At 33.9% G+C, this 24,055-nt stretch overlaps 1 protein-coding gene across 2 annotated transcripts in view; it reads right to left on the bottom strand.

Annotated features, from left to right (window-relative positions):
• SUSD1 (sushi domain containing 1) overlaps positions 1-24,055 on the bottom strand; it is a 292,834-nt gene that overhangs the window by 20,304 nt on the left and 248,475 nt on the right. The window contains exon 16 of one of the 2 annotated variants that reach the window (XM_074280878.1): positions 21,673-21,766. In XM_074280878.1, coding sequence (XP_074136979.1) covers positions 21,673-21,766 — 94 coding nt within the window. Of the gene's footprint in view, positions 1-21,672; positions 21,767-24,055 lie in introns of those variants that run through there. The other variant, XM_074280879.1, reaches the window with a different exon arrangement.

Below are 24,055 nucleotides of genomic sequence, written 5' to 3'. Positions count from 1 at the left end.
TCCAAGGTTTTCAAATGGTCATGTGTACATTTTCTTATTTGATCATACAGAAACTCTGTAAGATACATATTGCAATCCCCTTTAACTCAAATATCCTAGTTTATCTGGGATTTCCACAGTTTAGATATTTCCTTTAGTGATACAATTCACAACCTGGGAAATGTTTGTGAATATCCTCCCTTAGGCTTGTCACAGGAAATCTACTACATCTGCAAGAGGCCTTCTTCACTTCCTTCCACAATCACGAGGATACCAGTATTTGTTCTCTCCATTTATCACCCTCTGCTCTTATCACACAACTTCTCTTGTGATTTTATCATTCATTTCCTTGATAATTCATCTTTGCATTTCCTGATGGGTTATATGATACAGGTTGGTCATACTCAACACTTTAGAAAAAAAATAATTGTTTGGCAGAGATCCTTACAATACTTATTTTTAATGCTTCAGAAATTGTAGTGTTCTGTGTCACACAATCATATGCCACTAGTAAAATTGTTAGTAGCAAAAAGAAAATCTTTTTTCCATTAGAGACATTTGAGATCATTAAAGAATTTGGAAAGTTCCCTAATGAAGAGGACATGAGACTAATAATTAGAAGTTATTTTGACCAACTATATATCAATAAATTTGATAATCTAAGTGAAATGGAGGAATGCCTACAAAATACAGGTTTCCCAGAAGAAGAAATAAATTACTTAAATAGTCTCATTTTAGAAAAAAATAGAAAAAAATTATTAATCAACTTGCTAAGAAAAAAGTCTTCAGGGCTAGATGGATTTACATGTGAATTCTACCAAACATTTAAAGAACAATTAATACCAGTACTATGCAAACTATTTGGGGAAAAAAAAAAAAAAGGAAAAAAGGAGTCTTACCAAATTCCTTTTATGACACAGATATGTTGCTGATATCTAAACCAGGTAGGGATAGATAAAGAAAATTATAGACCAATTTCCCTAATAAATATTTATGCAAAAATCTTAAATAAAATATTAGCAAAGAGATTACAGAAAGTCATCCCCAGGATAATACATTATGATCAAGTAGAATTTATACCAGGAATGCAGCAACGGTTTAATATTAGGAAAACGACTAGCATAATTGACTATATCAATAACAAGTTAACAATAATCATATAATTATCTCAATAGATGCATAAAAGTCATTTAATAAAATTCAACACCCATTCCTATTAAAAACACTGGAGAGTATAGGAATAAATTGACTTTTCCTTAAAATGATCAGTAGCATTTATCTAAAACCATTAACAGGCATCACATTTAATGGGGACAAATTAGAATCATTCCCAATAAGATTGGGGTGAACAAGGTAACCCACTATCACCATTACTATTCAATATTGTATTAGCAATGCTAGCTTTGACAATAATAGAAGAAAAAGAGATTAAAAGAATTAAAGTAGAGAATTACTCTAATTCCTCAATTAGAGTAATGAGGAAATCAAATTATCACTCTTTGCAGATGATATGATGATATACTTAAAGAACCCTAGAGAATCAACTAAAAAACTACTAGAAACAATTCACAACTTTAGCAAAATTTCAGGACACAAAATAAATCCACACAAATCATCAGCATTTTTATATATTATCAACAAAGTTCAACAGTAAGCGATACAAAGAGAAATTCCATTTAAAAATAACTGTAGATAATATAAAATATTTTGGAGTCTACCTGCCAAGGCAAAGTCAGGAACTATATGAATACAACTATAAAACACTTTCCACACAAATAAAATCAGATCTAATCCATTGGAAAAATATCAAATGTTCCTGGGTAGGCCGAGGGAATATAATAAAAATGATAATACTATCTAAATTAATCTACTTATTCAGTGCCATACCAATTAGACTACTAAGAAATTATTTTACAGATCTAGAAAAAATAGAAACAAAGTTTATCTGGAAGAACAAAAGATCAAGAATTTCAAGAGAATTAATGAAAAAATGCAAATGAAGGTGGCTTAATTGTGCCAGATCTAAAACCATATTACAAAGCAGCAGTCATCAAAACCATTAGTACTGGCTAAGAAATAGTGTAATGGATCAGTGTAATAGTTTAAGTTCCCAGGACAAAATAGTCAATGACTATAGTAATCTAGTGTTTGACAAACCCAAAGACCCCAGTTTTGGAGTTAAAAATTCATGATTTGACATAAACTGCTAGGAAAATTAGAAATTAGTGTGGCAGAAAGTAGACATTGACCCACACCTAACACTGTATACCAAGATAAGATCAAAATGGTTTCATGATTTAGACATAAACAATGATATTATTAGCATCAGTTCATATAAGTCTCTCTAGGTCTCTTGCAAGGGTTAATGTTGAAAAATTATCCATGCTTATGTTTTGAAAATAAAAAGCTTTAATAAAAAATGATAAATAAATATAACAAATTTGGAAAGTTCCCTAAGGCTTAGTGATCTCATCAGTTTCCATGAGTTCAATATCATTCCTATGCAGCTAATTCTCAGATCTATTTATCCAGTCTTAAATTCCGTCTAGGACTAGGTAAGTAACAGTGTTCTAAACTGGCCTCACATGCTCATTAGCTGTGTGACCCTGGGCAAGTCACTTAACCCTGTTTATCTCAATTTTCTCATGTGTAAACTAAGTTAAAGAATCAAATGGCAAACCATTTCAGCATCTCTGCCAAGAAAACCTCAACTGGACTCACAGAGTCAGAACCAACTGAAAAACAATTGAACAAATAGCAGATTTATCTCCTAAGCTCCAGTCTGACATTGCTATATCTACACATTGAATATCTAGAACTCAATAAGTCTAAATAGAACTCATCTTTTTTTTTTCTCTTTATGGTTGAAAGCATGACCATCCTCACAGTCACCCAAGAAACAATCTCAGGGCCATCCCCCATCCTTGATCACATTCCCCATAGCCAGTATGTTACCAAGTCTTATTTTATTTCTTCCATACATGTATGCACATATATATCCTCTTTTCTCCATTCTCTCTGCCACTGTTCTCATCCATGTCCTCATCATACTTCCATGCATTTGCATAGGCTGTCATTCCCTGTGCCTGAAATGAACCCATTTTCCCCACTGGTCTATTAGAAACCCTAGTTTCCTTCAAAGTTCAATTAAAATACCACAAAGTCTTTGTGATCTTGTAGTTGTTAGATCTAATTCTCCCAGCCCTGCTTCTATTAATTTTTTTGTAGCTTTTTGGATGTTTTATACTAATTTGTCTGTGTCCACCTTACTGTCCACACTGTAAAAAATTAGTTCTTTGAAAATATGGTCTGTTTTGTTTTTATTGCATCCTCCACATGTGGGATAGTGCCTTGCCCTTAATGCTTACTGAAGGAATAGGTGAATAAGTATAACTATACCTTTTTTTTGGTAACCCTGACAATCAGGCTTAAGTGACTTGCCCAGTGTCACACAACAAGTAAATGTCAAGTGTCTAAAGTCACATTTGAACTCAAGTCCTCCTAACTCTAGAGCTGGTGCTCTATCTACCACATCACCTAGCTGCCCCTAACTTTTTTTGAAAGAAGGGAAAATTCTTCATGAAATTATTAAAAAATTCACCTTTATTATTGATCAGAACATGAGTTGCTTCCAAGAAAGTCTACCCTGAAAAACATTATTTTGAGTTTTATTGGAGACATACATTGAGATGAGTAGTATTGCCCACTGAGTTCACCTGTCTACTTTACTGTCAAAAGAAGTCTTCACCCTAACAGAAATAAGAAAACTCTTGAGAACTGGTGATATAAACATTCATGTTGAGGTATAAAAGAAAACCTTCTTTTCTGAAGGAGTTTGTAATTCTTTTTTTTATATTGTACTTCTTTCCCTGAGGCCCCCTGGCTAACTAGAGAACTCTGCTTCTTTCCCTTGTGGTCTCGGAACAGAGACCTATGAGAACGAAAAGGAGAAGATATGAGGAATTTAAAGCAGCTAGTTTAAGGCTTATAAGAATCATTGCATCTGCCCCCATGAAAATACATATGACTTGTTGGGAAAGCACACTGTAGAAGCATTTCCCCTGGGCATTAGCAGATGGCCTTCATTATTGCTCAGCTGCATTACCAGTGGAATTCTGCAACCTATTATTTGGGATTCTGGCTGTCCAAACAATGGTTATATCTCTCTAGCCCATGGTAAAAAGATCAAACCAATCACAGAACCTATTGCAGATGGTAAAGATTTTAATTGTGGCATGTAACTAATGAGATGGTTCCCTGGAAGCTTGTGGGAGGGTCCACACTATTTTAGCCAGAACACTACATTAGGAATCCAGAGACCAGGAATGTAGTCACTAGCAAAGATCTGGGGTTTTGGAAGATTCACCTTACTGTTTTGGATCTCAGTCACTTCATCTGTAAATTGGAGTGGGACTAAAGAGCCTTTAAGGTTCCCTTCAGCTCTGACCATCAGGTCATCTAGTCAAATTTTTAATTCCAAAATATCCCTTCCAGGTTGTCATTTCAGTTCTATTTAAATGCATCTACTGAATACAACCTCATAATGTAGCCCATTCTCTTCCAAAATTAATTTTTATCCCAACATAATGTAATTTTTTTTTCCAGAAGAGCACATGGACTGCTCTGATGGCTGTACAATTCATTAAATAAGACTAAACCGAATGACACATTCTTAATTTTCTCAATTAAGTCTTCTCCAAGGTTGGAAAGATTCCTCTGTTGAATGTTGACATATAGGATGTTATAACAATGGCATTCAGACCAATTTTTTGGCACATTTTAGAACCACAGAGAGGACATTCAAAATCCCTGAGAACACAATTGTATTATAGTTTATGCCTAGTAAACTAGATGTGTCCCTCTATAGGAGACTTTCAAAATCTCCAGGAGAGGAAGAAATTTTTATGCTACATTCTTTTCTCAGGGAGACAAAAACCGAGTCAAAATCATTCAAAGAGATTGTACCTATCCCAACATTAACAAAGAAAGACACAATTGAACTCTCTTATCTCCCAGTCTCTGGTTCATAATAGCAGAATTATATTATAAGAAATTTCCAAGGACAAGTCTTACATTTTACAACCATTCACTGTATTACAATTTTTGATGTTTCTAGAGACATGATCTGATCTGTGCCATGAGTGCACTTCAAGTCCCATCTCTTACACATACTGTGACATTTAATATAGAGAGCCTCAGAGAGCTCCCTATAAGTCTATGTGTTGCTAACTATATATATATTTCCACACCAGAAAATTCCTTTTACCAATTAAATCATAGATCTGTGCCAAAAAGAAATTAACAATCAAAATAAATTGTATTTCATGTTCAAAGATGAGTTCATGAAGCTGACTGTTAAAAGTGTGCATGTATTCTTATTTTGTCTTTTTTTTTGAATAGGAGAAAATGGATTTTTATTTATTTTATTTTTTAATAATAGCTTTTTGTTTTCAGAATATATGCCAAAATAGTTTTCAACATTTACCCTTGCAAAACCTTTTGTTCCAAATTTTTCTCCTTGCCTTCCCCCATTTACTCCCCTAGACAGCAGTAATCCAATACATGTTAAACATGTGCAATTCTTCTATACATATTTCTTCATTTATCATGCTGCATAAGGAAAATCAGATCAAAAAGGGAAAAAAAACTAAGAAAGAAAAAAATAGCAAGCAAACAATAACAAAACAGGTGAAAATACTATGTCGTGATCCACATTCAGTCCCCATAGTTCTCTCTCTGGGTGCATGTAATATTCTCTGGTTAGGTTTCCTATGGGCTTCTGGAAGCAGCCTTTATTATCTCCTCTCTGTTTCTGTCTCTCTCTGATGGACAAGGAGATTACATAGTATTCTTTGTTCGGTTTTCTGGAGGTCTCTGGAAGCAGCCTTCCTTTCAGTTCAGTAATCACCACAAGTACAGCCAAGGTGTTAAAAGTCCAAATCCTTTATTATCTCCTTCCTGGGGCTGGGCAGTCCACTAGTACTTTGTAAGAATCCTTTGTTTCAAGTTCAAAGTTCTGGCCCATAACAGGTGTAGACGGCTCTTTCCATCACAAGTCTATTGGAATTGTCCTGAACAACCTTATTGTTGAAAAGACAGTGCCTGTATTCTTAAAACCATAAATTTTTCAATGCCAGGGGTCCTGCATCTTAGACAATGATGGAACCTGGATCATCAAAGATTAAAATTTTGGTATACTAAAATATAGGAATGTTTTTTAACAGACACTTTCAGCCTAGAAGATGTGACTCTCCCCACAGACGAATACCAAGAGCTCTGAGGTAAGGCAAAGAAACTTACTTTGCCTAGTCAGGACTCTTTAAGACCAAAAGGATGATACTTCTAATTTGGATAGCTCTGAGCCACCTTATTATATGTATAAGTCCAATCAAAGTCTAGAAGGATTATGGCTTTTCACATTGACATGTCTTTTTTCAACTTATCACCTCTTTGTGTATGAATTGTCTTTACATCTCACACAATAACCAGCACAGTGCTTTAATAATAGTAGCTATTTAGTAAATGTCTATTGGGTTGAATTAGGATTAAGGAAATTTACTTGTCTGTTCTATAGAAACTATGATAGTGAAGTCCCACAACACACAGGATGCAACATAATATAACGATTTCATCTACAATATATCACTATAGGATTGCAATCAATTAAAGTTAAAAGGACATTTCTTGTGTATATGGATATCATACAACTGACAAATCATTATCCAGAAAGCATGAAATCTGCATTGTTTTCTTAAACAAAGGATTAGACTATGCTAAAACACTGACCTTTTTCACCTAGATTCTCAATAGACCAATGAATTCTATGATCCAATCATTCTGGAGCCCATTTGGAATTATTAGTGATGATTAAACTAGTAAATCAATTCTAGTAAGACACTGGACATGTATGGCAAGAAGGTCAAGGACAGAAAGAAAGATCCCATATTCATTTTTATGTTAGAAAAAATAAGAGACAAAGTAGGTGCTCCGTGTATTGAGGAATGGTAGAATTAATTATGCTATATCAATATAAATGAAAATTTATATAGAGAACAGAAAAGGAAATCAGAAAATTATAGAAGATTTGTATTGATAAGGTCTAGAATTGGGGTACCTAAATGAAATTAGGTTTAATTGAGGTCTAGTGGCAGGTTTGGGGTTCAGGCAGTCAAATAAAGCTCCTCTGCAACCCCTTTGGATTCAACACAAGTATATGGAGTTAAATGAGGTCTGGTGGTGGCACAAGAGTCCCCTGTAAAGAGTCCCCCGAAAACCTAGATTGAGGTTGATTTTGGTGTTTGGAAGTAAAGTTAAAATCTAGTTATTAAAAGGTGAAGGTAGAGATAAAAAGGCACTGGAAACAGTGTTCCAGTGGGCAGAGATCCTTGGCATGATAGGCGTTAGGCTGCTATGTTTGGGACCCCTGCCAAGAGAGGGCTCCAGCTTGGCTCTTTTATAATGAGAGATTTAGCTAAAGGGTCCTGTGGGTAGAGTCCCAAGTTGGTTTCTTCCTCGATGGGTTTCAGCAAGGGCTAGAATTTGCTAAGTGGGGGTTGGGAAACCTGAGCAGATCATTAGAATGGGGGCTGGGATAGCCCAAGTTGGCTCAGATCTGATTGGGGTTGTGAGAGCCCGTATATCTCCTATTGGAATTCAAAGGGATGCTTTTAACCTGGATTTGTGAATCAAAAGTCCTAGCTTCTTGAATTGATAATGCATCCGCTAGGAGGGGCTTGGGAATCAGAAAGCAATAAATTAATCTAAAAGACTAGTTTCTTAAAGGGATCACAACACACATCAGTATGAACTGATGAAGAATGACAAAACTTAACAAAACCTAGTTCAATACATAAAAGTATGATAATATAAATGAAAACTATATTTAGAGGCAATAAAATCTATAATCTGGGTCTCACTGACATGGAAGTAAAATCTAGTAATCCAGAGCCTGTCAGAGGTTGACCCTGTAGAACTAGAGTTTCTGGAATTACTTGGTGGAGATTTCTGAGAGGCATTGGGAGGAGAGAAACTAGGCTAAAAGTTAGGGTCCTGAATTTGCACTCCATTTTAGATACACATGGCCCCCTCTTGAGGGACTATAGTGAAATGATTACACTGTTGCTAAATTGGTGATGGGAATATTTTCTATACTGATCAGATTATGGTTTGTAAGAGAGCCCAACTGCCCCTCAAATGCAACTTCCTTTTCCTGTGACTCCAAAGCTGGAAAAGGAAAACAGCTGTTATTAATTGCCTTACTCCTCTAGGATAAGCATAAGACAGGAAAAGACAATTTTGGCTTGAGGGGTGCTTAGCTGACAGTATCCTTAGTCTTTTTGTTCTCTCCTCTTGGCTTTTCCTTAATCTCACTTACCTCTCCTGAAATAAAGGAAGTAATGGCTGCTAATTTGTGTCATATGTTTGTTATTGAGGCCCACTGCTTTGTTTTTGTGATGGTAGTTGCTGTTTGTTTTGGCTTTTATATCCCTAGCACTTAATACAATGCCTGGTACATTGCAGGCACTTAATGACTGCTTATTTACTTGACTTGGATAAATATGGATAAAATAGAAGACAGATTCCAGCTTCACTGAGAGGCACAGGAAGGTGTCAGAGTAATGATTACCTTGCCCCTGGGAATTACAAATCTTATGGTGTCGATTTGAGTTAATCTTTAACCAGAACAAAGTGGATTTACAGGAAAAAGTGTAAGCAGAAAGAGATTAATTATTTAAATTGAATCAAACCTTTTGAGGTGCTAGAAGAATATTTTTGATCCAGCCAGAAAGGCATTTCCATTTGCACTTTGCAGGCCCTGTCATACTCTACTGGATCCTTTACAAGTAAATACTTCATTTCAGTCAGTCAGTAAATGTTTATTCAGTTCAAACTGTACCAGGTTCTATGTTAAGTGCTGGAGATACAAAGTCCCTTCTCTCAAGGAGCTCACAGTCTAATGGGAAAGATAATGTGAAAACAACACATACAAACAATGTTATATAGAGCACACAGAGGGAAGGCATACACTTCCAATTTACATTAAGTAAAAGAGTTAGCAGTAGCAATGAAATAACTAATATTTATATAGTATTTTGTGTCAAGCACTGTGCTAAGCACTTTACAATAATTATCTGATTTGTTCCTCACCACAAATCTGAGATTATCCCTATTTTGCAAATGAGGAAACTGAGGCAAACAGAGGTCACATAATAAATAAACATCTGAGGCCAAATTTGAATATAGATCTTTCTGACTCAGCCTACAGTGCCGAGCTGAACACCATAGCACACCTCTCACAGATATCTATATTATATATTGGAATACCCTTACCCAATACACACATACACACACACACACACACACACACACACACACACACACTTTAAATTATATATATATATATATGTATATATATATATATGTATATATATATACATATATATATATATAATTGTAAGTGTAATGATTCATTACATGTAGGTAAACATCCTTTATTATATGAGAGCAGAGGATGAAACACATTTCCCTCTTTGCAGAGAGGAAGGGGGTTGCAGGTTTAAAATGTTGCATGTACCAGTGTTTGTGGTGACTATGGTCACTGATTTGGGAGTGGTAGCTTTTCTTTATTACTGGAAGAGTGTATTGGTTGTGGGTGGTATGTTTCAGGAAATGACCACAACTTAAAAAACCAAAGCCTAAATAATTTTTTTTAAACAAGAAAGTAAGGGTATTAAAAACTGTAATGAAATGGGAAATAAAAGTCATAGACTCAACTAAAGACACTGCTTGAAAGATCATTTTTCAAATGCATGTGATATCTTAAAGCAAGGCATAAATAAAGATACGGTCCTTTTGCTTGCTTTCTTTAATGTTTCCATTTATTAGCAAATACCATTTCAAAGGAAATTTTTACTATAGGTAAAGAAAGAATTAGTATTAAAGACAGTATTAATAGTAATTAGTTTTTTGGGTTTTTTTTGGTTTTTGCTGAGGCAATTGGAGTTAAGTGACTTGCACAGGGTCACACAGTTAGGAAGTGTTAACTGTCTGAGGCCACATTTGAAGTCAGGTCCTCCTGACTTCAGGGCTGGTTCTCTATCCGCTGTACTGTCTAGTTGCCCAATAGTAATTAGTATTAAAAGAAGAGGTGGTCCTCAAAGTACTTAGTTCAAAATTTAACAGAAGTCTTACTAGGTAGAGAGAAAAAAAAATAATAGAGAAATAAATACCTAATGATTTCCTTTTTCTGTTTTTTTTTTAAATTTCAAAAAATAAATATCCTTGTGAATAGAAAGCTAATATGGTGGAAGAAGTAGGAGGGGTGCAAAGGAGAGACTTTGGAGATCACCTCTGTTACTTACTATGTGTGTGATCTTGGATCAAGTCAGATCACTTCTCTTAAGATTTAATTTTTTTATTTGTAAAATGAGGGAGTTGGACTCAATGACCTCTAAGATAACTTTTAGTCACACTTTTCTTCATCCATTGCAAACTGGCTAATACATTATTCAACTGAAAGGCCATTCCAAAGTTGCCAATAGTCTCTTAATTCTTCAATTTTGATCAATCCTCACTCTTCTAGTTTTCTCTACTGCCACATTTGACACTATTAACTATCTCCCCTTCTTTATTGAATTATATTGTATAAAGAAATTGAAAGAATTTTGAAATATTATGGTGCTTCCAAATAAAAGAAAAAACTGCAAGCTGGCAGAAAGAATTCAAGTAGTAAGAATCCACAGTTAAACATCACACAAAGCAGCCATCATTATAAAGGAATGAAAAGTTTGAAATATGGTATTTGTGAGGGCAAAATATCTCAGCTTACCCAGAAAAACTAAGTATGATCCTGTAAGGATGCCTCCTTAATAAAGAGAAAATTTCCAAGCATTCTTGATTTAAAGATTTCATTTACTGAGCTGTGTAGAAATTTTAAAATTCAAAGACCGAAGTCAAGATTAAATCAAAAAAAGGTAAAAATTAGTGATAAATCATAAAGGTATTAAACAATATAGACTGTCTAAATTTTAACATGGGAAGATTATAGATTTGTTCCTCAAAACTCTTATCTTTAACAACAGGAGTCTAAAAAGACAGAGGGCCTGAAAGTGATTTTGAAAGTAAAGGTAAGGGAAAATAAATATACTTAGTAGGGGAGAGATTAGGGAGAAATGAAATGTGATGAAAATGTTCTCACATAATCAGGGTGTACAAACAGAAAACTAGGCAAATGAAGAGGAAGAGGTGGGTAGTGTGGGTGATAGCTGAACTTCACTTTCTCCTGAATTAGTAAAAGGAGGGAAGAATACATATGCACAGCTGAGTACAAAAATACATTTTTGACTCAATAGGGGAACAGAAAAGAAGATAACAAAGAGGGGGGATAAGAGGGAGATACCTTAGCCCTAAGAAAAACAAATTTTAGCTATAAAAGTTGGATTGTAAAAGGGAAAATCCTAGGAATGGATTCTAGGTAAGGGAAAAAAGAAGAGGAGAAGGGGAACAGAAGCAGAATACATCCAATTTAGACTGATATTGCATCAATTACCTCTTTCTCACCACATTCTCCTTTATAATGTGGGGGCAGGAAACAAAGAGAAGCTAAAATAAAAGCCAAGTGGATATATGAAAATACACAATCATGAGTGCATATGTAAGTTGGATTAACGTATTCACAAAATGGTAAAAGCAGAATGGATTAGAAAAGAGACTCCAACAAAATGTTTTTTAAAACACTTGAAACAAGACAGAGACATAAATAATGAAATAATATTAATACTAATCCTATATGAACTAATGACATAAAAAAAACCAAAAGTCAACATTATCTTTTAGGGTGATAAATTAAAAGCCTTTTCAGAAACATAAAAAAATGTCATTATTACTATTCAGAATATTTGCTAGAAATGCTAGCAACAGTAATAAGACAAAAAAAAACCCCCAAAAAAACAAAAACAAAAAAAAAACTCAGGGAATAAGTATAAACAAATAGGAAAGAAAATCACTGTGCCTGTGTGTGTGTTTTTACAGATGATATGATGGTTCGCTTAAAGAAAACTAAAGCAATAAATAAAAAATTTGAAACAACTACTTTAGCAAAATTTTTGGATATATATAATAAACCCATATAAAATATTTTTGTATATTACCAAATAATCCAGTACGAAGAGACAAAAGGAAGGTTCCATTTAAAATGACTATATAAAATATAAACTATTTGGGAATCTATTTGCTAAAACACAAAAACTATCTGAAGATAACTACAAAAATTGTTTATACAATTAACATATGTAAATACTTGAAGAAGTATTGATTATTTATGGGTAGGCTGAGCCAATAAAACAAAAATGACAGAAATTACTTTACTTAGTGCTATATCAATTATTTACTCATGTATTACTTTGTAGAGACAGAAAAAAATAACAAAATTAATCTGGAGAAATGTATTATCAAGAATCTCAAGGGAATTCATGAAAAAAAAGTGGAAAAAAGAGATTTAACCATATCCAATATCAAACTGCATTACAAAGCAATTATCTCAAAATAATTTGATAATGTTTAAGAAAAAGAGAAGTTGATCAGTGAAACAGATTGGATACACAACTGATAGATGCAAACAAGCTCAGTAATTATAGAAATGAAAATTAAAACTACTCTGAGATTCTACCTTATACTCATCAGATTGACAAGATTGAAGGGAAAAAAGGACATGGCAAATGCTGGAGAGGTTGTGGGAACACAGCCATATTGATGTACTATTGATACCTTGAAAATAGTAGGTACTTAATAAATATAAATTGTTGTTGGTGTTGGTAAAGCTGCAAACTGGTCCAAGTCATTCTAAAAGCAATTTGGAACTTTGTCCAAAACTTATTGATCTGTGTAAACCCTTTGACTCAGTAATACCCATTTCTAGGGCTGTGCCTCAAAGAGATCAAGGAAAGATGAAAGGATCCATGCATGCAAAAATATTTCTAGCAACCTTTTTTTGCAGTGACAAATAATTAGAAACTGAAGGGTTGCCTATCAACTAAGGAATGGATAAACAAGTTTTAGCCTTTTAAAGTCTCTTCCCTTCCTACATTTCCAATCTTCTTCTATTTTATTCACCTCCACATACTCTTAGATCCATGACATTGACCTCTTTGCCAATTTTTGAACATGATACTCTTTATCTCCCAACCCAAAAGTTTTACTGGCTATCCCCCATGCTTGCAAGTCTCTCCTTCATATCTGCCTCTTGGCTTCCTTCAAGTCTCATCTAAAGTCCTACTTTCTACAAGAAACTTTTTTCTTATCCTTAATCTTAGTGTCCTTCCTCTAAGACTACACAAATCTATTCTATATAGAGGGTTTTTTTGTACATAGTTCTTTGCATATTTTCTCCCCCATTAGACTGCCAGCTCCTTGAAAGAAGAGATTGTCTTTTCCTCTCTTTGTATTTTAGCACTTAGCATTGAACTTGATACATAAGCACCCCTTAATATTTATTGACTATATATAATATTTATTGACTGAAACAAAATATCTGCATATAAAAGATTTAATAGGAAACACACATCATTCCAGACTGCATTAAAAATACCACATTGCAGGATTGGATTCATTTTAAGTTATTAATCTCTTTATTCTTATACTCTCTCCTGTAAATCCACTTTGATCTGCTTAAAGGTTAGCTTAAAGTGACACCATAAGAGGAGAGCAAGGATTTTTTTTTGTTTTATTTTTATTTTTCCTTTCTATCTCCAGTTATAGGACAGTGCCTGAAACATAGTGGTATTAAAAAAATTCCAATTGACTTACTAATAGACTATTGTGCTTTACTATTATTATGCTTTAACAGTAGTCATCAAAGCCATATGGTACTGGTTAAGGAATAGAGTAGTGGATCAGTGGAATAGGTTAGGTTCACAAGACACAATATTTAATAACTACAGAAATCTAGTGTTTGATAAAACCAAAAATTCTAGCTTCTGGAATAAGAGCTCATTATTTGACAGAAATTGCTGAGAAATTTGGAAAATACTATGGCAAGAAATGGACATTGACCAACTCCTAATACCTTATCCCAAGATGAGGTTGAAATGGGTTCATTATTTAGACATAGAGGATGATACTATAAGCAAACTGAGAGAACAAGGGATAGTCTACCTTTCAAATCTGTGGAGAAATAAAGGAATTTATGGCCAAAGGAGGACTAGAGAACATTATGAAAAGCAAAATGGATAATTTTGATTAAATTAAATTAAAAAGCTCTTGTACAAAAAAAAAAAAAAAAAACTAACTAATGTAACCAAGAAAAGGAAAGCAGAAAAGTAAGGAAAAATTTTATATCCAAGTTTTCTGATAAAGGCCCCATTTCCAAAATATATAGAGAATTGACTCAAATTTATAAGAATACAAACCACTCTCCAACTGATAAATGGTCAAAGGATAGGAACAATTTTCAGACAATGAAATTATATTTTAAAAATGCTCCAAATCACTATTGATTAAAGAAATGCAAATTAAGGCAACTCTAGGTACTCCTACACACCTCTCAGATTGGCTAAGATGACAGGAAAAAATAATGATGAATGTTGGAGGGGATGTGGGACACTAATACATTGTAGGTAGAATTGTGAATTGACAAACCATTGTGGAGAGCAATTTGGAACTATGCTCAAAGGGCTATCAAATTGTGTATACCCGTTGATACAGATATGTCTCTACTAGATATGCATCCCTATAGAGGGCCAGAACTCTGGAAAAGTATACTTGAAACAAGGATACTTACAACAGGGTGTTTACTCAGTGTGAATGATGAAATAATGATTCTCTAGTTCACATATACTTAGTACTTAGTGTGGTATGGTGATGTAATGGTTCTATAGTTGGCACGTGCTCAGTGTGCTATAGTGATTTAATTGTACTAAGGTATTTAAGGACTGAGAGGACTTGAAATAAGCAGACTCTAGTGAGAATGTGCTCGAGCTCGACCTCAGACTCCAGACTCCAGACACCAGACTCTATTCCTGACCATCCTCATGTTGACTTTTATGCTAACCAAGGCCCATCCAGAGATTTTCCCTAAAGCTAGCCCAGACATTACATATCCCAAAGAGATCATTAAAAGGGAGTAGAACCCATGTGTGCAAAAATGTACAGCCCTTTTTGTAGTGTCAAGGAACTGGAAACTGAGTGGATGCCCATCAGTTGGAATGGCTAAGTAAGTTAAGGTATATGAATGTAATGGAATATTATTGTTTTATAAGAAAAGCTCAGCAGGATGATTTCAGAAAGGTCTGGAGAGACTTACGTGATGCTAAGTGAAGTGAACAGAACCAAGAAAACACAACCAAGAGAACACTGTACATAGCAATAACAAGATGATGTGATGATCAACATGATGGACTTGGCTCAACAATGATTAAAGGCAATTTTAATACACTTGTGATGGAAAGAGCTATTTGTATCCAGAGAGAGGGTCTATCAGGACTGAATGTGGATCACAATATAGTATTTTCACTTTTTTGTTGTTTGCTTATTTTTTTCTTTTTTTATTTCTCTCCTTTTGATCTGATTTTTCTTGTACAGCATGATAAATGTGGAAATATCTTTAGAAGAATTGCACATGTTTAACATATTGGATTACTTGCTGTCTAGCAGAGAGAGAAGGTAGGAAAGGAGAGAGAAAAATTTGGAACACAAGATTTTTCAAGGATAAATGTTGATAATTATTTTTGCCTATATTTTGAAAACTAAAAAGCTGTTATAAAAACTATTATTTTGCTTTCAGAAATACTATTATGCTTTAAGAAATAATGAAGAAGGTTTCAGAAAAATCTAAGAAGGTTTAAATGAAGTGATACAAAAGGAAGTGAGCAGAACCAGGAAAACAATTTATTTAATAATAACAGTATTGTAAATAAGAATAATGTTGAAAAACTCAGGAAATTCTAACACAAAGTCCAACTATAATTCTAGATAACTCATGACAAAACATGCCACCCATCTTCTAACACAGAAATCATGGACTCAGAGTGCAAAAAGACATTTTTCTGGATATGGCCAATGTGTGAATTTGTTTTGCTTGACCACGTATATTTGTAAACTTTTTTTTTTTCTTTTTCAATGGTGGTAAGGATGGTGGGAGAAAAAGAAGGCAGATTTTCATTGAACAGAATAAAATTTAATTTTAAAAAACTAAGCAGCTCATTACCAGACTTTCAAATACTATATACTAATTGTATGATGTTGGGTGAGTTATTTCACAACTCTGGATTTCACTTTCCCCAATTATAAAATGAAGAGGTTGGACTATGATCTATGAGAGATAGCAAAGTACAACAGAAAGAGTACCATACTACTGACTCCAATGTGGGGGTCTGTTTTCAAATCCTGTCAATAAACTACTAGCTATGTGATGTAAGCAAAGTGTAAAACGAAGGGATTAGACTAGATGGTCTCTAATGTTTCTTCCATCTCAACATATATCATTCTATGTTCTCTAAGTTTCCTTCAGTCACTAAATCCTGATAGTGACAGTGATGTTTTTGTTGTCTTAATGTTTTATGGAAAACTCAACGTTGATATTTTTATGTTCCTGCACCTGTATCTAAAAGCTCTTGGGAAGTCAACTATCTTATGTATACAGAGATGTGTATCTATATGTAGGTGACACAATTAATAAATCACTGGCTTGGGAATAAGGAAGATTCATCTTTGTGAGTTCAAATCTGGTCTTAGATACTTAGTAGTTATATGACCCCAGACAAGTCATTTAACCTTGTCTCCCTCAGTTCTTCATCTGTACAATGATGTGGAGAATGAAATGGCAAACCACTCCAGTATCTTTACCAAGAAAATCCCAAAAGGGGTCACACAGAGTTGGACACAACTGTACTTAACAATATGTGTGTGTATATATGTATGCATGTATATATATATGTATATATATATATTTGTATATACACATGTGTACTCATAAAATCACACAAGTATACATCTAAACAGATATACATGTATGTTACTTTATGTGCATATATTGTTTTTAAAACAATATATATATGCATACATATATAACACATATCCTATTGAGCTCCTATTGAGCAGAAACAACAAAAACTTGATATGTAAATGAATTTTTTTTCTTTTCTTTCCTTTTTTTTTTTTTTTTAAACTGTATTTCTGATCCTTTTCCAAACAGAAAAACAGACTTCAGATAATCTGGGAAAGCTACCATACCTGGGATTATTAATAAATGTACTAATATTTGTGACAAGGGAAAGCTAGATAAATAAATACACTTTGCTCCACTGGCACATGTCACAACCTCCTCTACAGGGTCCAGGGAGGGGACAAGGTCACCTTTAGTACTCAGTGGACTAAAAGATTTTTATCCTGAGGAGAGCAAACATAAGCCAGTGCAGATGTTCGCGTGCATACACATACACACACACACACACACACACACACACACACACACACACACGAGCGCGCGCACATGCGTGCATTGTATTCATGCACCCAATAGGAAGAGGATTCACTATGCCTGTATCAAAGGGAGGGATAGTGTACAAGCTTATGGATTGACTAGAGGTGGCTGACTCCGATCAAGGCATGGTAGGCAACATCATTTATGAGCATATTGGCACATTACTGCCAGGCAGAGAGAGGAAAGGCCAGTAGCTGCATTTTAAAAAACACTAAAAAATTAAACACTGGGAATTAGATCAATTCAGACAGATGGTTAACTTTCCCCATTGCTCAGCATTTTCAATTCCTGATCTGGTCCCAATTTCCAGCATGGAATCCAGGTTAATATAGCTGATCTTTCCATTCATCTCAACCTCTTTCATTTAGGGACCATAGATTATTTTAATAAATTAGTTAATTTTATGTTATATTATAAATATATTATATACTAATAATAATTAATTAATTATAGTAATACTTTACTTTCTTGTTCACAGTTGCTGACTTGATATCTCAGATATATTTCTTCTGTCCCAAGTAGACACTGCCCTCCTCTTCCAACTTCTTTTTTAATCTTCCTATTCACTGGTATTTGTCAGTCCTGTCTTAGGTAGGATGTGGCACTTTTTTTTTAAATTTAAGTATCTTGTGAGAGATTCTGTCGTAGATATTTACCTATAAGGCAATAGATATTTGCCTATAAGGCAAGCTCACTGGGCAGAGCTTTAGAGCTAAAAAGGTATCTTAGTGCCATGTCTAATCCAAAATTTCTTAAATTGTGTGTTGCTACTTCATATGGGGTCGCACAAATGAATATGGGGGTTGCAAAAAATTTGGCAACAGTAAAAGATATCAAATATTTCATCGAGATTTAATTCTTTAATCTCATTACTATACATATTTGCTTTTATCAATAAATAGAAAAATTATCTGTTGACCAAAATTGTTTTAAAATAAATTTCCTTATAATTTATTATTAGTAAGTATTTGATTTATAGACCCATTTTATATACCTATCTACTTGGGGTTGCATAAATATTTCTTGGGTGAAAAGGGGCCATAAGTGGAAAAAGTTTAAGAAGCCCTAGTCTAGTCCAGGTCCCTTATTTAACAGATGAAGAGATAATAATAGCCAAAAAATAGTATTTTAATGTTTTGCAAAGTTCTTTGCATTTGAGCTTCACATCAATCCTGTGATATTGTTGTTGTTGTCAGTCATATGCCCATTGCAGTTTTCTTGGCAAAGATACTGGAATGGTTTGCCATTTCCTTCTCCAGATTATTTAACAGGTGAGGAAACTGAGGTAAATGGGGTTAAGTGACTTGCGCAGGGTCACACAGCTAGTTAGCACCTGAGGCCAGATTTGAACTCAGGAAGATGAGTCTTTCTGAGTTCAGGCCCATAACTCTGTTCATTGTGCCACCTGGATGTCTGTATATTACTAGCCCCATTTTGTAGATGAGTACACTGTATTTGAAAGCATTTAAGCAAATTTTTAGGGTCATACAATTAGTAAATGTCTGGATTGATCTAGTCTTCCTAACTCTCGATAAAGCTGAAAGTGCCACATATACTTCTTGAGGCAATATTTACTCACCTGGGAGTTCTCTAAACTCACAAGTCCAATTCCTCTCACTAAATGGCCACCAAGAGACACTCTAAATCATGATACTCCATCCATTATGCAACCTATTTGAAATTGAGTCTATGAGAGAGAGTATAAGACCTGGAGTCAAGAAGACTGTAGTTCAAATCTAATTTCTAATATTAGCTATATGATCATAACCTCTGATATTAGCTATGTGATCATAATCTCTCCCAGAAAGGATATCAAAGATGGAAGGAACTTTAAAAATCATCTAGCCTAATTCTCCCATTTTACAGAGGAATAGACTGAGGCCCAGAAAAGCTACGGGCAAGGTTACCTAGACTAGTAGAAACAGAATTTCAACTCCAATTGATATGAAATGTATTGCTACCACATCATAGGTTCACATATGCTGATTTTAAAGCGCAGACCATAAGAATCTCTGTTTTTTTAAGACTGACATTCCTGCAAATCTTCTTAAGGAAAAACTTAAATGTAGTACTTAAAATGTAATCTAAGCATACACTAGAATCTTCCAACAAATCCACTATATGTAATATGTAATATATAGTACCTTATCTAGGAAGAGGTCAACTACACCTTTTGGACAAGGGGTGAGTGGAAATGAGAAAGGCAGAAAACATTCCCTCCCTGTTATTTCTCAATGTAATTATCTCACACATATTCACATGGGAAGTGATAGCCCCAAAGAGGAAGAATAATTCTAATTTTGTTTATGGTCTGTGAGTCCTTTGCATCCTCTTTATTTTCTGTGAGGTGAAATAAAAACAGCTTTGTACCTGACATATAAGAAAATGATGAAGAATATGTAGTATGGACCCAGACTTCTTAGCAAGTCAACAAACATTTATTAAGCACCTACTATGTTCCAAGTGCAGTTTTAACCCTTAGAAATTAGCTATATTCATTGATTTTCCTAGTGTAAACTTTGTATAGTCAGTGAGGTGACACAGTATATAGAAAACTGTGCCTGGAGCCAGGAAGACATCTTTCTGAGTCCAAATCTGACCTCAGACACTTATTATATGTGTGGACCCTGATTAAATTACTCTCTTTGCCTCAGTTTTCTCATCTGTAATATGAGTTAGAGAAGAAAATGGCAAATCTCTCTAGTATCTCTGCTGAGAAAAGTCCAAATAAAGTCCAAAGAGTTGGATATGACTGAAAATGAATGAACAAATAAATAAAAATGAATGAATATCCATATATTAGTATAGGTCTAAAGAGCTAAAAAGTGCCAATTATTTTGAAGAAACTATTTGAAATTAATCCTGCACTATTGTGGTGCCTGGGTTTCACAATTCATTCCATACTCTTTGTGGTAACTACATTATAGTTTCTCTTCATGCTTCATATAACTCTACTTGTTCTACTCTCCTTCCTCAAATTTTCATGCATATACTCATCCATTTATACAAGGTATCTCTCCCTTAACAGAATGTAAGATCTTTAAAGGCAGGAATTATTTTTCCATTTTGTTTTCATGTTATTGTTGCTTAGTATAGCACTTTGTATATAGCAAGTGCTTAATAAATATATATTAGTTTATATATATATATATATATATATATATATATACACATATATATAATTTTAAAAAAATAAATGGATATTAGTTTAGATTGGATCAGGACTGTGAAAAGTCATTACTGCTCCCTTCCTTTGTTACACACACCTTCAATTCCTTTGAACAAAAAGTCAGTCCAACAAACTTTTTACCCATTATATATAATGTAAATGCTAGGAATAGGGGGATATGAAGTTTTAATAGACTACAGTATTTCTTGTACCAGACACTGTACTAAGCATTTTAAAAATATTATCTAATTTGATCCTCACCACAACCCTGCAGAGTAAATGCTATTATTATCACTTCCATTTTATAGTAGAGGAAGACAAAGTAAACTTATTCAGAGTCATTCAGCTTAGTAAAAGTCCAAGGCTGTATTTGAATTTAAATCTTCTTGACTCAGGTTCAATACTCTATCCATTGAATCACCCAGCTGCCTCAGAGAACTTCCAGTCTAATAATGTGACATGTACACAAATACCTAGCATACAGAATAATGTAAAAGTAAAGGTTGGGTACAAACAAATGCTCTACCAGAGTTCTGAGGAATCAATGATTACTTCTGGTTGGCAATCTAGGAAAATTATAAAGAGATAAAAACTTAGAAAAACTTTGAAGGAAGGATAGCATGTCCTTAAATGGAAATAGTAGGTAAAGGTACTGCAAGAGTAAAGAAGGATATGAGATGGTAATATATTTGAAGAATATCAAGCACATTATATTGACAAGGATATAGGATACAAGATGTAAAAGTATCTACTTTTAATTTTTTTCCACTGGTCATGGTATGGTCCCACTCTTTATTTCCATTAAATTGATTTTATTCTTGTCTCTCCTTCACTTTCTTGAACAAATTTCCTGTTAGACTATGAGCTCCTTGAGACCAAAGATTGGTTTTTATCTTTCTTGGTATCCAGGGCATTTAGCGCAGTGCCTGGTAGATAGTAAGCATTTGTTGAATAATTTCCCATATAATTATTCTTTACTTACTAATACAGAACTTGGTAATAAAACCTATTATACCTTGTTCATTTCAGACTTGTGTCTTATACATACCATGCCACTGAGAAAGAGAGAAGCACTAAAATGACTACAGCAACCACGGATCCCAATCCAACACCCATCATTTGTAGCAAACTGAAAGAGGAATCTGAAAGACAAAGGCACACATTCAGTTGAACATCAACTAAATATATAAAAATGTAGTATGTTTCTCAAATGACTCAAGATAAGGAATTCAGTAATTCAAGAGAAGAAATACAAGGTAAAAGTCCTACTCTCAAGAAACTTGTTCTACAACTGAGGAAGCAATAAATAATGAGATTATTTTTCAAATACAAACATATATATTAAAATAATCTTTCAAAGTTTCATCTTGGGATATAAATGTTCCAATATTCCCAACATAATTAAAATATTTTGGGAGCATTTCTTTGGGAATTGTGCTAAGTATTATAGTTAATATTAGTCCCCCTACAAAAATATAAGACTTTTGAGTGCAAAAATTAATGCCTTATCTTCATTTTTTGTCTCCCACAGGAGATACAAATAGGAGCGCCTATTATAGCACTCCATGCAGTGTGTGCTTAATAAAAGTGTTACATGTTGCATTTTCTTCTCAAAATGTCAGACAGAAGAAATAGAACATCACAACCCTCTCATAACTCTAGCAAAAATAAAAACAGAAAATGAAAAATGACCAAGAAACTACAGTAAATGCATTCATTTGGTTAGATAAGGGTTAGTATATACTATTAAAGATGTTAAGGTTAATATATACTATTAAAGATGTTTACCCAAAAAGAGCCCAGTCTAGAAGTCCCTTGACAATACACAGAAGCCTTTTAGCATATGGACCAGGGATAAGCCAAGAACTATACTCTAAAAGTCATGAAACTATTCAAACTCTTTGACTTGGAGATACTAAAAGTGATTGAGAATAGAGGAAAAAAGACTCGTAAGTACAAATACATTTATAGAAGTTCTTTTTGTTATAGCAAAGAACTGGAAATACATACTAAGAGGGAAATGGCTAAATAAAATTATAGTATGTAAATGTTTATTAAGTGCCTATTATGTTCCAGTAAAAGTGTTTTTCTACAAAACCAATAGCTATAAAATTGTCTCATTAAGTTGTCGTCAAGGTCTACATCTTTAGTTTGGCAAGATCTCAAGGGTTACTCCAATTATGTAGTATTTTTTAACTTTGTTCTTCTCCCATAGTCACCTGTTAGAATCATACAAGATTTCTTACAAGTTCAACTACAGAGATGAATGTTTTGTATTTCTGTCTTCAATATCTAGGGCAATGATTTTGTTCATAGCAGGAATTTAACAAATGCCTATCCTAACCATCAACCAATACACCAACAGTCAAAGCTCTAATAATAACATCAAGTTAAGCATTAAAATGTAAAATTTATGCTCTCCAAAGATGTTTGCTAATGGTCTGGAGGATGCATGAGATGCAAATATGTCCTCTAGATACACTGACTGTATCATGTCTGATGATATCACAGGACTTCTTCAATAAGATAAATGAATATTAAAGAGAAAACCAAATAATCCACACAGAAAAAAATCAAATGGATGCACATGACCATATGTCTGATGATCAGGCCTTTGAGCTAATCCAATAGCATATATATTTGGTAGAGGTGCTAAAAAATATTAAATAATCTACAACTGGATCTAGAAGTGATCTAGAAGAAGAAGATAGAGTGAATTAAATTTGGGAAAATCCCTAATAACTCTTTATTGTTGAATACATCTTTTCAATATAAATATTTTTTTGGCAATATGGTATGCTACCAATCTTGGAACATCACAATCTCTAAATCAATAGTTCTCAAATTGTGGTTCAGGAACTCCTTTGTTTTAATTTTTCATCATTTGGTATATCTCTTGCTGTTTTCAGGTGATGAGAATGAATTTCAGCTTAAATAAGTATTGTCAGCCACCATATTATTGAGGAAAATAAAAGAACATATTTCAGGCTCTGAAATTCATGTAGAAGTATTAATTAAATGAACCTAAGTGAACTCTCTGAGTAGATGGATCAAGAGAAGAGGACAAGGATGAGGACATATGTAGTTGGGGAATGTTCATAGTTAAATGTTAAGTAGATTGGTCAGCAAAAGGTCATAGGTTTAAAGCTAAGCAAGCCCAACAGATTATTGAGGCCAGCTTCTTCAATCTACAAATGAATTTGAGGACCAGAAAAGTTAGTTGATTTGCCCAATATCATATAAGTAGCAAGGGACATAGGAAACTAAGGTCTTCTGACTCCAGAATTAGTGTTTTCTTCATGGTTCCACATTGCTCCAGATGAAAAAGAAAAACAATTAGAAAGCGAAGATGGAGAAAGCATAGTATAAAAACCAAGAGAGGAGAGACATTTAAGAAGCAGGAAGTGGCCAATAGTACATAAACACTAAAC

The sequence above is a fragment of the Sminthopsis crassicaudata genome, chromosome 1 (genome assembly GCF_048593235.1).
Source record: "Sminthopsis crassicaudata isolate SCR6 chromosome 1, ASM4859323v1, whole genome shotgun sequence".
NCBI lineage: Eukaryota > Metazoa > Chordata > Mammalia > Dasyuromorphia > Dasyuridae > Sminthopsis > Sminthopsis crassicaudata.
Note: the sequence above shows the minus strand (reverse complement) of the source record. Positions and strands in the feature narration are given on the sequence as shown.